The sequence below is a fragment of the Centrocercus urophasianus genome, unplaced genomic scaffold (assembly GCF_019232065.1).
Source record: "Centrocercus urophasianus isolate 14NV4802_14NV808 unplaced genomic scaffold, USGS_Curo_1.0 seq_12, whole genome shotgun sequence".
Taxonomy (NCBI): Eukaryota; Metazoa; Chordata; class Aves; order Galliformes; family Phasianidae; genus Centrocercus; species Centrocercus urophasianus.
Genome location: NW_024884364.1, coordinates 3,948,592 through 3,964,364, shown reverse-complemented (window position 1 = coordinate 3,964,364; position 15,773 = coordinate 3,948,592). Strand labels below are relative to the sequence as shown.

The 15,773-nt window shown below is 34.7% G+C and overlaps 1 protein-coding gene across 2 annotated transcripts in view; it reads left to right on the top strand.

Moving 5' to 3' along the window:
• The window catches only part of STXBP5L (syntaxin binding protein 5L), a 180,184-nt gene that overhangs the window by 48,918 nt on the left and 115,493 nt on the right, over positions 1-15,773 (top strand). For both annotated transcript variants that reach the window (XM_042810370.1, XM_042810372.1), the window contains exons 3-4: positions 11,024-11,105; positions 12,995-13,095. In XM_042810370.1, coding sequence (XP_042666304.1) covers positions 11,024-11,105; positions 12,995-13,095 — 183 coding nt within the window. The remainder of the gene's footprint in view (positions 1-11,023; positions 11,106-12,994; positions 13,096-15,773) is intronic.

Sequence of the window (15,773 nt, the reverse complement as noted above, 5' to 3'; positions counted from 1 at the left end):
AAATCGATATTCTCTGTAGACCTTCTTTTATAGCTCCTTCTTTATCTATACAGATAATGGCATTTCCCTGCACAAACATAACCTCTGAAACTCTTCACTTTCTCCTTGAAGATTTTATGTTCTTCCAAAGTACAAAAAATACAAGATGAGGAAAGTCTGGGTTGAAGAGGAATAGGATTTTTCCTTTGCTTTTCTGTTTTGTTATCCTATTTTTGTCAGGCTTATGTCGGAAAGTAATTTTTTTGTTTGATTGCCATTCCTTAATTTTTAAATATATATGGCAGCATTTTGTTTTCAATTGTTCTTTTTTGTGTCAGTGACATTCTGGTAGAAATTACCTCAATTTTCTTCTCCTTGCAAGCACTGATATTTTTCTTTACATACTATCTTTGTATTCCTCCCCCAACAACAAACAAGCAAACAAACAAAAACCCCACATTCTTTTCATCTCCATGTGTTTGTGTGTGTATGTGAGCAAGCTAGTTTTTTCCAGCCCCTGATTCACTTGTTTAAGCTGATTTAGCAAATACATTGGGATCCTGGCCCACAAAGACTTCTCTAGGGAATATATATGTATGATATTAAATATATAAATATATGTTCTGTTGGAATGTTGATGTATTACTGAGCTTCAAGTATTCAAAATCTTCAGCTTGTATTGAGAAGTTTTGGGAAGTGTAAGGAGAGGAAATATGACAGTGGGCAGTCCATTTCCAGAATCGCCTGGATATTTTCCTTCAAAGCAACATGGTGCTTATGCATGCCAAATAGAGATAAGTACCTCTCTTATTGTGCTCTGTAACAAACTTTTGTGTTCATTTTATCTACCTTAAAATTAATCTAAATGCTGAGTATATGCTGAAATTGAAACAACTGTGGTGGGAAAAATAAAACATTGTTTTCCTGTTTAGATTAGTAAATTTGGTAAGCCAAAAACTGAATCAGGAATGTAGAGATGCAGAAACAGTGTATGTATGGAGGTTCTCTTTGTATTTTGGTTTGCTTTCAAGTCTTGAAAACAATAGAGAACTAAAAAAAATGTGATTGTTGCCATGAGTATTTGTAGGATAGTGTGGAATAGATACAGCTTCTATGTCTGTTCATTCAGTAATGATTGTTCAGGTTTAACAAAATAAAAGCTCACAGTGCATCTCCTTGCTCAAGCTCCTGAAGAAGATTTCTGCTTTGACTTTCACATTAGTGGAGAGCCAAAGACTTTACTAGTCTGGGGATCACCCTTCCTAGTTCTGCATACAGTTTATGTACTAAAACTTCAGTGTGGCTATACAGTATTTCAAACTTCTGAAACTCAAAAGAGGAAAGGAAGAAGCTCACACAGTTTGTGTATGTGTGCACAGTCAAGCTGGATTACTCCCTGTTTTGCACCAGATTTGTTTTCTCCATTTCTACATGTATTACGGTTTCTTTTAGGGTCCCATTTGGGCTATAAAAACTGTCTCTCCCTGAAGAAAACATTGTGGTTCATGTTGTGCTATGTGGTATCTGCAGCTGTCTGAAGTGGATCACAACAATTGTAGATCTTGACAAATATTATAGCAATCATAAAACAAGGCTGGATTGATAGTAATCCAGCCTCAAGATTCTCCACTGTCTCTCCTCATCCTGTAGAGAGAGGTTTGGATTATTAGAAGCAGCCTATTGCTGTCAGTTACCTAGCATATCCTCAGCATGAAAACTGTGCTTCAGCTGTGGCAGTTTTGGTTCTCAGATTCTACAAAGCATAATCCTTGGATGAAGGCAGAGATCTCAGTCTTTTTAATTTGAATTGCCAGAGCTTCTTGATTTTCATCCAAAAAGATCTAGAATTGGGATATTATGAAGCTAATATTGTGTGACAGTTTCTGCAACAGTGTTTTGCTTCACTGAAACATGCAGATTTTTAGTAAATGGCATGGAAAAACTGGGATCCTAGAAGATATCTGCTATGTCTGTTCTATTTCCAGAAGTAAACAGTCTTTTCTTCAAATGCTAACACTCTTTGGAAGTTGCTCAGTACTCACCAACTTTGCTTTCAAATCCTTACTAATTTTTAACCCATGTTAAGTAATGTGTTTGTAAATTTTAATGCACATAAAACATAAATGCTCGGTACAGCTGTTATCAAACATAAACTTAGTTTGTGGAAAGTGCTTGGTTAAAGTAGAAAAATCATAGTTCATGTCCATTTACACCAAAAGGACTTCATAAAATGCAACTTAACCAGCTGCTAGTTGTGCATTTAATGTAGTTTAAATTATTAACTGTTGTCTGTGGTGTACTTTATTTCAAAATTTGACAGAATAGTTGGCCCATGGGAGTGTTATACAAGTGGTGAAATACAGGTAATATTTAATCTGTATCTTGCACGAGATGAAGAGGAGCACCTCTTCCATAAAATTTGTTAAAATTTCTTAAAAAAAAGTTGACTGTCTGATATTTGAGATGCCTTTTAAGATACGTACATTTATAATATAATAGTACTGAACTGAATGTAAAATAAGATCTGCATGTTTTTTAGTGAAATTTTGTCAAACTAAATAATTTTCTTAAATTACAACGTATTTTTAAAATTCTGTTTATTCAGGCACGAGTAGCTTTGTTGCCAGTTTTTTTCTATTACTGATGGCAATTAAGAGTTCCTTTGAGTTTTATATGTCTCTTCTGAAGAATGAAATTCTAGATTAACATACTCCATTATTAAATGTCAAAAATACTGGTTTGTAAAAATATTGAGTATTCATACAGGTTAACTGAAGCATTTGGAAATGTTATTCATCTCTTTTTCTGGGGCACTTTAAGTTATAAAATTATTTCATAATTTAGGCAACACTGCACTGCCTAAGCAGAATGTGGTGCATGACCTCAGCATCTTTCTTTAGCTGGATAAATACTGAAATGTCTGAATGAAAGTCTTAAAGTCAGTGTATCTTTTTGCTTATTGATGTTATAAAGCACATTCCTTGGAGCACTGGAAATGATGAAGTCGAGCAAATTAAGCTCTAAACCACTTATCAGTTGAAAAGCCTGAGTCAAGATCAGGTGCTGTCATTCTCAATGCATTAGCACCTGTGTATTAGTGGGTTTGTTGGTTTTTTTTTTCCTGAGAGATTGTATAATGCATCTCTGTAAGGACATACATTGTTATGCATACAACTCTATTTAAAAGGTTTTCTGTGATGATGTCCATGGAGTTTTTTTGACATATTACTGAGTAAGACTGAAGATGAATCATCACTGGGTATCATCGAGCAGTCCGCTTTATCTTCGGTCCCTTAGGGTGATATGTTTACTGTGTCTTTTACTGTTTTTCTCCAGTATATTTGGAGAACTTACACAGTGTTGACTTAATTTGATTTATAAAAGAGTATATATATAATATTATGTTATTATTTTATTATAATATTTATTATTATTTATATATTATTATTATTTTACATATTACAAGATTATAATATCATAATATTATTGTAACTTATAAGAGTATATATAAAAGAGTACTTATAGTAAATCTGTGAATCAGAATGCAGTATTTAACAGTTGTGAATCAAACTTGAAACAAAGCAGGTTAATTATAGAAAGCCTTTATTTTGTGCATAAAAAATTTTCTTGTTGTTACGATCCTCATAATTTCATGGATAATCATTTCGCCTTTTCAGTAGACATTTTCCATTTTTCATTTCAATTCTATTGATTTGTTGACCAGCCTAAGCAAATCAGGTTCAGGGGGGAACCTTATCACCTGATAAAACTAAAAAACAAGACATTCTTACTGCAGGACTGATGCTTGAGAGCACAAAAATGGCCCAATTTAATAGCTATACTTATACTACCAACTGGGAGATAGGCAGCAGTATATTAAGTGTGGATAGAAGAGCTTGTCCTAAAGATCCTTGAACTCCTTCATTGCTAATGACATACAGAACCGTGATGTGTGAAGTACCTGACATCAATAATTGGTCAGAAGTAAACAGGACAACCTTTAATTATCCTACAAATGCTGGACAAAGAAGCTTTTTTTCCCTGTATCTGTATTAGCTAAGTGTTTAATGAAACTGTCAGATAAGAGGGAACATTATTTAATCATCTGTTTTCATCTCCAACAGAATTGGCCATATTTGAAGTCCAACGGGCTGGGGGATAATATTCAATCTTGTTTCAAAGGTTTCCAGTAATGGCTAATTGCTGTCACTGTGTAAAAGAGAAAGTGCCATGTGTATTCTCAAGCACTTTCCTGCCACGGATTAAGGTTTAATAGATTATTTTAGTTGTATAACTTCCCCATAGCAACTACAGGAGAAATTAATTTTTGGCAAAATGGCTCTCTATTTTTAGAGGCATTTAGTTTGACAGGTCTTTTGACCTTTTTTAGAAAGACTTATTAGGTGATTGCTTTTCATCTTCTGTTCTTGCTTATTCTTTGTAAGTGGCAGCCGTAAGGAAAATCAGCACCTGGCAATCACTTACAAAATGCTAAAAATTCAGCAACCACTTAAAGAAGTCTGTGCTGTAAGAAAATGTGAGAATTCTTTATATGAAACATATACAAGTATGAGAATTCATTTCTATTAAGCCTGTATAGAACTTATATAGACAGCCTTACTTCAAGAGCACAAACAAAACTTCCTAAAATCTCCTTTCAGCCTAGCAAGCAATATGGTCAGACATATTGACAACCACAAGGATAAACAAATACTAACACAATGGTCATGCTTACCTTTTAAGGTCAGTATTTTTCAGTATTAAATAGTTGTAGGTAGTTGTATTTTTTTATCAGTAACTGTATATATTGTAATCCATACGTGTGGAGTTACGTATTGAGTATATGGAGATGTATGTAGCAAATACTATGTTAAATATTAATATCTGAATGCTGTGAAATAGGAATTTAAAAATGGCTAAATTAAAGCTACATGTCTGCTTTCTGTTGTAAGATAATACTAGGCTTCCATCTGTGCATATAGGTGACCAGTGGATTGTATGTTTTACAGGCCCCTCAAAAAGGCAGTAAGTGGGATAAAATTTAGTTTTAATATCATTTTTCTTTTTATCTGTGTCTCTATATGGTGTTATGTAGGCACTTAGCTATGTTAAAGTGATTTGCTATCTTTAGGATGTTGCAAAATACACAGCCTTCTCATTTGTAGCTCAGTTTAGGTTTCCATAACCTTCAGCATGTGTTAGGTCTGGAGTTAATCTCTTCCAATGTGTTCATTCACTCTGTAGCTTTCAATTAGAAGTGATTATAAACCAGCTTTACAGATTTCTCAAAAACAACAGTACTTGTGAGTATAATAAATACACTGTTCACTCACATAGACAGATTATAGTTTGCACTTGTTGTAGCCTTTCTTGTTTCATCTGTGTTAGCAAGCTTCCTGAAAAAAAGGAAGCCTCCTATAAATGCAAACTCTTTCTTAATAGAATTTGTTACTGCCACAAGAAGTACAACCTCAAAATATTGAGCTTTCAAAGTGGCTGCCTAGCAACATAGAGCTTTTACAGGCTAGCAGCTAAATGGCTCCTTTTTGGAAAAGAATTTAGGGCTAGCTGGTTTCACACAAATAGCTTGTATGAAGTCATTCCCCTTCATGCTATTTGCAAAATGTTGCTAAAGTCATTGCCTCAGAATGTGTTTGCTTATGAACATGTTTGCTTTTCGAGGTTTAGGATTGATTGAAATCAATCACATGGTGATCATATCTGTTTTTCATTTCTAGAACAGATGATTCCTAAAGTATCAAAGATATTTTGACATAATCTTACAAAACTAATAGCCCTATGAGTGGTGGCATTGCTTTTCATATCTGCAGATATTTTGAGCAATAAAACAGCCCCTAAATTCATTGGAATCAGAAAAATTGAGGTGTTGATGTAGATTTGCATCCAACTTGTACTAATGGTCACTGATATTTTTTGTAGCGTTCTTCCAGCTATCCAGCTGCCATTAAATACTGTCTATCTGTACGTTGTTTGACCTGGAAGAAGTCAAAGTTGCAAATCTTTAAGCCTTTATATATCATAACTGATGTTCTGCTGTTCCTGTGATTGCTGTAATTTGTATGCATGAATGGAGAAATCTATGTCAAGAAAAATAAACAAGACAGAGGCAATTTTAGACCAAAAGCTCATGCTTATTGGGTGCCCAAACGTTTGTCTGTCTAGCACTTAGCAGTGCTAGAGAGCAGCCAATCATAGCAGATAATTCACCTTTTCTTTGCAGAGGGGAAAAAAAGAAGCTCTTTATTTGAACAGCTGGATAAACTCAAGACATAATGAATCTCATTGTAAAACTGAATACTTCTATATTTAAAACAAACAAGAGGAAGACAGTGCCAGGAGTTATTGTTTGATAACGCAGTTTGCAGTGAATCCACAGCGCATGGAAGGTCATGTGGGTGTGATTGGGTTTCAGGTCATTTTTAAGGAACTCACTGAGCTCAATTACATGTGGTTAATAGCATGAGGGTTGTGAGGGGGCATTATTTTTTATAAAGCAATCTAGAATTCTTAAAAATTATAAAAATATGATTGCCCAATAAAATGCTGTGTGCTTTGCATTGTATGAAAGCAGTCAGCATTAAGATTGTGTGGCTCTGTTTTCCATCTTAAAGAAGATTACAAAAATTATAAAGCATCCAGGCGAAAAAAAAGATCAGAACTACTCAAGATCTAGCAAAACTACTATGTGACATGATAATAATGCCGCTTAGAGTTTTGTGCTTGTATTCATGAAGGAGATGGATAATATATAACCTATCACTGTTTCTAAGTACCTGCAGCAGGAAACTTCTGCTAATAGAAAGTTATTTAATTTAGCATTGAAAGGCATAATGTGATCCAAAAGCTTGAAACTGAATCTACGTGTATTGATTCTACATATAGCACGACTTTCTTCATAGTGAGGATAACTGAAGACTGGAGCAATATTCTTCAGAAATCATGGATTCTCTGTAGTTTGAAATGTTTAATGGAAGATACAGTACCTCATAGAAAGAGAAAAAAAATCTGGAAACCCATTTGAAATGAGGAAATACAGGACTGTGGCATTTGTTTTTACCAGAACATGTGCTATCATTACTGTACTGGGAATAAGTGTATGAGAGGCTTAAAGGGATTCCAGGAAGGAACAGTAAAACTCAATATTCCAGGAACTGCATATGTCTACGTCTGGAGCTGCAAATCTAGATGATAAACTTTGATGTTAAGGCAATGTTATGTTTTCATAGTTGTTATCTTTTGACAAAATCTTTCAGCATTTTATATTTTGACAGATACAGCTGATTAGCCCAGTGGCTGCTTTAGCTAGCTAGTGACGTGATTGAATCATCTGAGTATTTTATTCACTAGCTATTCTGTTGAATCCTTTGTGGCTTTTTAAACTGATAAACCACTCAAATCACTCAAGTCAGCAGCAGGTCTTCTGCAAGAAAATACTGTCCTATATTCAAATAACACGCTAAACCACTTTTACAGTTGGTTTATGTAATAGTGTATCACCAGCCCACAAGCATCTGCTCTTAGAGTGCTGCATATTGAGTAGGAACTCAAGCATGTACTAGTCAGTGCAAATCAAATGACAGGACACCCTACAGTCAGCAGCGCTACTTCTACTGTACCCCACAGCTGCACTCCCATATCTGAGGGAGTAGGCAAAAATATTAAAGGCTAGGAGAATGTGTTGGGTTTTTTATTATTCAGGAATGTTTTCATACTTCAAACTGACACCCTTTTGACTGCTGAGGAAAAAGATTCAGATGACTCTTCAGCTTCTTTATATAGCTACAGGAGGAATCTGAAGCACTGTAAACAGCATAGTTCAGGGGAGTTCATGTGTGATGCCTGTAACATGAATAGTGTGTGGAAACATTCTCTGAAAAACTATTGCATACAAGTGAATACAGTGCAAAATACTGTGTTTCACAAATTCAGATTTTAAAACTAGGATTACAGGTTACAGTGTTATTACTGTCACGCTTGATTCATGTGATTCTGGTTGTACTTGTTTTACTGTAAGTCCCATCAGACTCAGACAGTTTTCATCATTTTCCTTTTTATGTATAAATTAGTATAATCTGGCATGTCTGTAAAGGCCCTTGAGAGATCCAATGTACTGATAAGAGAGAATAGCCAGTGACTGGTTTTTATCCTTGAAAATCATGATGTCTACCTTGAGGTATTCAAATCTATTAAAATTAGTCTTCTCTTCCAGTATTTTCAGAAATATTACACTCTCTCTTTTAGTTAAGTCATTATTTAATTAAGTCATATAAAGGCAAAATAAAAGAATAAATTCAGTCCAAAGCCTTCATTGTTACTACTGCTGTATGTCCTGGTGGAGTACACTGGTATGAAAAGATTCAGTGAGGTATGGTTTATTCCTCCATGCTTGGCAGCAAAGCATAAAGTTTGCAGAAGATAAGATGAAGTGCCAAGAACATGTGCCAAATCATAATATGTCTTCAGCTCCTTCTGCTGGAAGGATCTCAACACAGCTCCCAGAATGTTTGAAAACCACCATCAGTCAGTGATAATGCTTCTATTTAAGTAAGCATCGGTCCTTACTTCAGGGCAATTGGCCAGACTGAAGCAGACAGCATAATTTCTCTCTCATTTTAGTAATTTGTGAAGTATTTCAGGATGAACACTTAGGCAAATAGATGTGAATTATTGGAGAGTGCTTTGTTTGTTTGGGATATGCTAATGAAATAATTGACTTTGTTAGAATGTTTCCCAGAAAGCTTATTTAGCACAATACTGATGCTGAAAGTTGATAGCTGCTTACTTGGGACAATACCAGCATAATTTTCATTAAGGACAATCATTAGCTACCGTCATGGATTTACATTGCATATAATGCTTAAGTTGAAGTCATAGAATGATGCAGAAGTTCAAGCTGGAAGGGACTTAAAAATCATCTAGATCCAACTCCCATTGGATCAAAATTTCCACTCGATTTAAAATCAACAAAGGAATTGTTTGTTCTCTTTGTTGGGTGATTGGTCTGTGGGTTGGTATGTTTTGGCAGAAGTATTAATTCCTTTTCCATTACAGAGAATATAAAAAATGAGTACTACAGAGAAGTAATTAAAAATGGATGGAGGAATTACTATCAACCCTTAGAATGTATAATAGACTACTATATATCTTTATTGTTCATTTAAAACAGGTTGTTTAAAAGATATGCTGGTTCATGCTGTTTTAATGGTTGTGATTTTGCTCAGAACTGCAGTTTGAGAATAAGTGGCAGATGGAGTTTTTTCTCTGTTCTTACTGTCCATGGAAATTACAACAGATACAAAGTCCCCAGTCACACTACTTGATAGATCAAATTCTCAGCTACAAAACACTCTTTTTCAACATAGTCACCACCATTAGTTATGTATTTTCTACAGCAAAGAACAAAAGCCCGCATGCTACACTCATAAAAATCTGCTCCAGTGGAGGTGACCCACTGTTGCTACTGCTACTGCTGAAACACACCAGCCACTGCCTCACTGCCTCCAGAAACATTCAGCAAGCATTGATGAATGTCAGTAGGTGCCATTTTTCCACATGGAGGAATTCTGTGACAAACTTTTGTTTCATATGCACTTCTATGTCAGATGCCATTTTGTCAGACTGCCCCTCTGCTGCCATCTGTCATCTGGTAAAAAAAGATAATGGCATATTGTCAAGAAGATTCAACCTGGACTTCCATACCACCAATATCCACCTTTGACTTTGTGGGCCAATATAATAAAATAAGAGGCATTCCTTTGGAGCAGCCCTCATATGCTCTTTTCCCTACAGTTTTCTAGTACACCATTTGTGCAGAGTAGAGTGCAAGTCTTTCCAGGTCAGATGTCTCCAATTAAAATGTTTCTGTAACAACTGAAAAAGGAATTTTTTGGATACTTTCAAGTTTTAGCTCTCTAATTTACTAATCTGTAGAGTTTACATCTTTGTACCTCATTTCAGAATAGTCTACTGCAAGTTTCTTCACTTTTGAAAGGGAAAGTAAAGATCATTCTGTTCTGACCACTGCCTTCGGTATTGGTAGATCACTGGCATTTTTGTGCAGGATTTTATGATCTGGTCATATACAACAAGATAAGCCTTATCTTGTAAAATCTTTTTTTCTATTTATTTCATAATGCTTGCTGTCATTAATGCATGTGGAGGTGTTTCACTTCTTTCATACGACAATATTATTAATAAGGTCACGTTTCATATTCCTCTTTTGCTTTACTTTCTGCCTGGTAATTTTCTGGAACAGCAATTTATTGTTGAACTCTCTGACTCTGACTGGAAATGCTATAATCTGACTTGGGAGATTTTAATTTAGTGCAAAAGGAAAACATCCTAAGAGAACAGATAAAAAACTGTATCTGGGCAACAAGATGTTTCTGCAAAGGAATACATCAGTGTTAATTTTGAGTAACCCAGTTAAGTTGCCACTGTGGTTTCACTTGGGCTAAGAATTGGTATAGGCAATGTAGTTCTGAGTTGGACTTGGTTATCTGTGGAGCATTGTATTGTACTGTGTTGATGAGACAGAGCAATAGTTAGTTGTATGTGAGCTTTTTACGTGAGTGTGAAATGACTAATTGTAAAAAGCTTTTTCTCAGATTCAAAAAAGAAAGCCTGCTACAGAACTGCAATGACCTTAGTCCTAAATTATTAACTAAATAATGTTTTCATAAGCACAAAAAGCTGATACATTCATGTGTTGAATGAACCACTTAGGTGTTCTAGAAACTGAAGAGGCATCCTGCTGAATTTTTGTAATTTGTGCTTTTTTTTTCTCAGAGGAAAGAGAACAGGCAGTAGCAAATCACTCACAATTGCACATGTTTCTGACTGATGGTGTTGATACTTTAATTAGAGCAGTGGGAAGTCAGCTTGAATTCTTTCGTTTTACAGAAAGCAAGAAGAATTGAGGTTAATTAAAGGTTAATTAGAGATGAATTGATAGTTCCATATTTTTTTTCTTGTCTTTTGGTGATAACAGAAATGTTAGAATCCTTGACTTTGATGACAACAGATTGGGTAGGCCTGGTGTTGATTGCTACTGCCAACATGAAAGTGGTGCTGCAGTCCTACAGCTCCAGTTCTTAATCAATGAGGTAAGTATATATTTACTTGAATTCTTCTATGTATGTTTAGTTGAATAAGGCAATTGGTGTATTGTAATTCAGTGATACAACTTTTCCTGTTGAGAAATTGTGCCAACAAGTAAGTGGCATACATCCAGAGGACGTTCATCATGCGGACTTCTAGAAGACTATTCTTGTGACTGCACGCCAGGAAAACTAATGTTTATTTACATCACTATAAAGTACTAAACAAAAAGTAGTCAATACATGAATGTTTGCAGATAGATGTAAAATCCATTCAATTACTGAATATGCTACACAGCTCTGTTTCAAATAGCAGTTAATAAATGAATTACTTTTTTGTGTGGAAAAATATTGATGATAATTATCTAAAAGCTCAATAGATGTGGACATGCTGCTATTTGCAGTAAAAATGAGCAGCTGCAGGGATTATCAATCAAATGAGCATGCTTAGCCTTTCTACATGGTTTGTCAAAATCAAGTTTGGATGATGTAAAGAACAGTACGAGACTATAACTTGCTCTATCAGAAGGTCTCTGGAGATAGTAATGCTCAAGAAGATTTGCTGAGCCTACGAATCTACTCAGCAGATTGTTTTCAATATCTCATAACCTGACAAAATTATGACATAATCTTAGTTCAGTTTTCATTAGTTTTCTTCCCTAATGTATGAAAACACTTTTGACAATTTCAAATCCTCAAAGCTATTAGAACTTGTCAATTAAAGGGCTTGGGTTTTGGTGTTTTGCTAGTTTATTTTTTAAATCTCAGAAGTATTTTTGTTCTGAGCTTGTTTGGAAAAGTGCCTGAACCACTGAAAGTAATGAATGAAGACTGAAACTTCAGAAATAATTCTTTATAAAAGGGCTGGAAAAGTGTTGGGGAAAAAAAGGAGCCAATATTTGAATGTTCTGGTCCTTTGTGACCAGCAAGAACTGTAAAATGTAAGATTATTTTGATTTCTGTGGTGGAGATTCAACCTCTGTCATTAGTCCATGTTCTTCAGGAGTTGACAATTAAAGCATGGATTATATTGTATTAGAAAAGTCTTACTTTCATAAGTTGCATTTACACGTCAGCATTGAAAGAAACAGTTGCTAGGATTAGGAAGGAAATCTGATATGCAAGAAGGGAACTTTATGCCTTATCAAACCATCATAGTTGGTATTATCTGAGCATTCAGTCACGTCCTCCCCATTTGCCAAGATAAAGCATTGTCTACAGTTTGAGTAACGTCCAGTTCCTCTATGCCATTGGAGCACATAGGGATTGAGCCTTTCTATCAGATGTGATTTGACATGTAACTATAGTAACCCTACTGATGCAGCAGCAGATACCTGCCTCAACAGACATTTTCACTTGGCTTTGCTGTTGTATGGTATGGTTCTTGATCAGACGCAGAACCAGACTTCAGAGTATTTCTGATCTGTAGCAAAGACACCATTCTTTTGTCTACATCTCTTTTGTCCTGTCCTTTTGATACCTGTCCCTATGTTCTTCTACCTGCATCTTTTCACAGTTCCAGTTGTGAACTTCATGTTGTCTTCATATGGCTACTGTATTGTGCTTGGCATTGTCATTTGTTTGTATGTCCCTTTTTCCTTTAGTTATGCCACTTATACTCACCTTTTAAAATAAGTACTGGCTGTCCTTCTTTTCATTAATCTCTATGCTTGCGTGGAAATTTGTGGGAGTTTGCATGTATAACTTTGGTTAGAAGCTTGAATTTGTATTTTAAATTGATGGAGTTTTAATTTATATTCTTACAGAAGGAAGCAAGTATTTCTCATAAATTGTACTGTTTTCTACAGAGAGATCATTTTAGCAGTGAGAATGACTTGAGAATAAGACAGACCCCATACAAGAGTGACATGTGCCGTATTTTGTGTCTGTTCTAGGGTGCTTTGGTCAGTGCATGTGCAGATGATACGCTCCATTTGTGGAATCTCAGACAGAAACGACCAGCTATCCTCCATTCTCTGAAATTTAACAGAGAACGGTAAGACTATATAAGACAAAATAAAAATATTGTTTAAAAAAAAACACGCTTGTTTTCCAGGTTTTTAGTAATACATTTGTCTTTCTACAGGAAGGTATAATGTTGTCCTGAGATTTTTTCCCTCCGTTGTTTGAACCTTGTTTTCATAGAGCAAAAGCTTTGCTTTCTCTTTCTACAGCCTTCTCAGAACTAGACCAAGTGTAGCTATTCTTTTGTCAGATGTTTTTCATTTGACCTTCTATTTACTTGAATTGGTGTGAGCAGTGGTATGGTTGCTGCATTTGAAGACCAGACACAAAGCACTGTGATCCTTTGAGGCTGGCCTGTTGTTCAGTACTTGGCAGAATACCTTAACTGACTGTAACACAGGATTTGTTTTTCTCTACTGAAGCATTTTATTTTTATAAAATACTGTAATTTTAGCAGAAATCAATTGTGAATTTATGAAACTACATAATTGACAAGTGAATCAGTCTCCTTTTCTAAATTTTGCTTTATCAGTACCAAATTGTAAAAACTTTGCTGAAAATAGATTTAATGAGTGATTGTTATTTTCAAACTCAGACAAACAGAAACTGGGTACTTTAATCTGTATTTAGTCACTCAAATAAAACTTGCTACAATATTATGGAGACAGAATGCTATTTTTATATTAATATTAAGAAAAAGTTCTGCGTTTCTGTAAGGAAATTCAGTTACTATTTGGAAGAACATGTTTCAGAGGATAAATGTAGCAGGGTTTTTTTGAGGGGGAGTAGTTATTCCATTCTTCATCTTTGGGATCTGTTTGTTTTTGAGTTGGAAGACATAGCTATAGTGCATAATATGGTTTAGAATGGAAGTTTAAGTGATGCTGTAGTTCTCTCAATATATGCATTCAGTGTTTCTTCAGGTACAGCAGCTTCTTTTTTAGCTATTAATGTATTTGCTTTTGCACTGGCGAAAGATGTCAGTGCTTTACCAAGACTGAAGAAACAGTCTCATCAAAGCTTTAGCTGCAACAAATCTGAAAATTCTTATGGAAAGAGAGTTTTTATTTGTTGTTTTTTATTCCAATATACATCACATTGTCATTGAATTAATTAAATTGTAGATTTTTAAAGTTTGTTCATTTATTTGTTTATTGCTAAGAAAGAAAATGCAATATCCTGATTCTGAAGATTCCATAATCATAAACAGAAGTATATCAAGTGATTTGGAACTGGATGAGAGAGGATGAGAAAAATTATGGTTGTCATCTTACTTATGTTGAAATATTTCAATCTTAGTATTCTCACCAAGTACATAAATCATTCACAATTTGTTGGTAAGTCTAAATGCTGTATCCTAGTCTGGTTCTGGTCTGGTTCTTCCAGCCAACAATCTTTCATACAACCTGATGTATCAGTATTTAGAAGAATGCAGTGTCTGTTCAGCTGTTTGCCTGTCATTTCTTAGACCAGCATGATCATGGCTATATCAGAATTTTTGGATGAAACGAAGACTTGTATTTGGGCTGTACTTGGAGCAAAACATTCCTCTTTATATTTACCTGAACTTTCTTTTGCTTCTGACAGCCTAAAGCACAGGGCAAAATATTTGGAAGCAAGTTATTTGGAATGCTGGAAAAATTTGAATTATTATATTATATATTTTTTATTTAAGAAGCATTTTTGAGCTGCGATTTAAAAGGATCTGGGCGTATAGCTGTTTGTAACAAACACACAGCTTGTTATATTTCCTTTTGTCAAAATGTAGTAAGTTGTGATTAAATATATACTTACTAGTTCTTTTATGCATATGTTAAATTACTGGTACAATCACTGCCATTTAAATCACTTTATTAGCACATTAAAGACTGTGAGGCAAATATCCAGATAAAGTGTTATATAATGCTGTCAAAAAAGTAAATCCAGTTTTAAATTACAATAGAACTTTCAACAAGTATGAAGAAATTATTTTGTGGGCAGTTCTTCACTTCTGAGGGCTCTGTAACGCTGCTATAACTTCTTAGTTTTCTCTTCACTTCTGAGGGCTCTGTAACACTGCTATAACTTCTTAGTTTTCTGTGTTCAGGCACTTGATTCCAGAGTGAAATCTCTTCAGTTTTATTACTTTTTCTTTTAATGTAGATATAAATAAATTTTACATAACCAATCTTGTGTTTTCAATTTTCTACATTATGTTTTCTGTAATGTCAAAACCATCGTTAACCCTCTCATTAAATTTTAGCATTTCTCTGTATAAATGTCTAATGGATTTCAGTCTAAAAAAGAGCTCCCATGGTTTCTTTCTGTGGGTATTCTTTTTATTAGAGTACAGAAGATAGGAATTACGTGACACTCAGAGAAAGAGCAAATAATGGTTGTTAGCTATGAGAAAATTGCAGCGAAATGGATGTAAGGGGAATTTGGGAGCCTGACAAAGCAGAAAGATCAAAATTGATTTTCTTCAGGAGATTCAAAGATCTGTCTCAGAAAAATGTGTCACCTTTGCTGTTGGAGCAGATACCTTTTTTTTTTTTTCCTTTCATCCTTTACTTTTGCAAGGGAGGCTAAAGGGAGTTAAGATTCATATTGAATCTAGAACAATACTGATGAGAGAATAATTATTTATTTTTTGTTATTTTAAATTAGTAACCCAATGAATGAGCTGATTTTTTTTGTTCTGTCATGTAATCTGCTGGACTTCTTAGCATT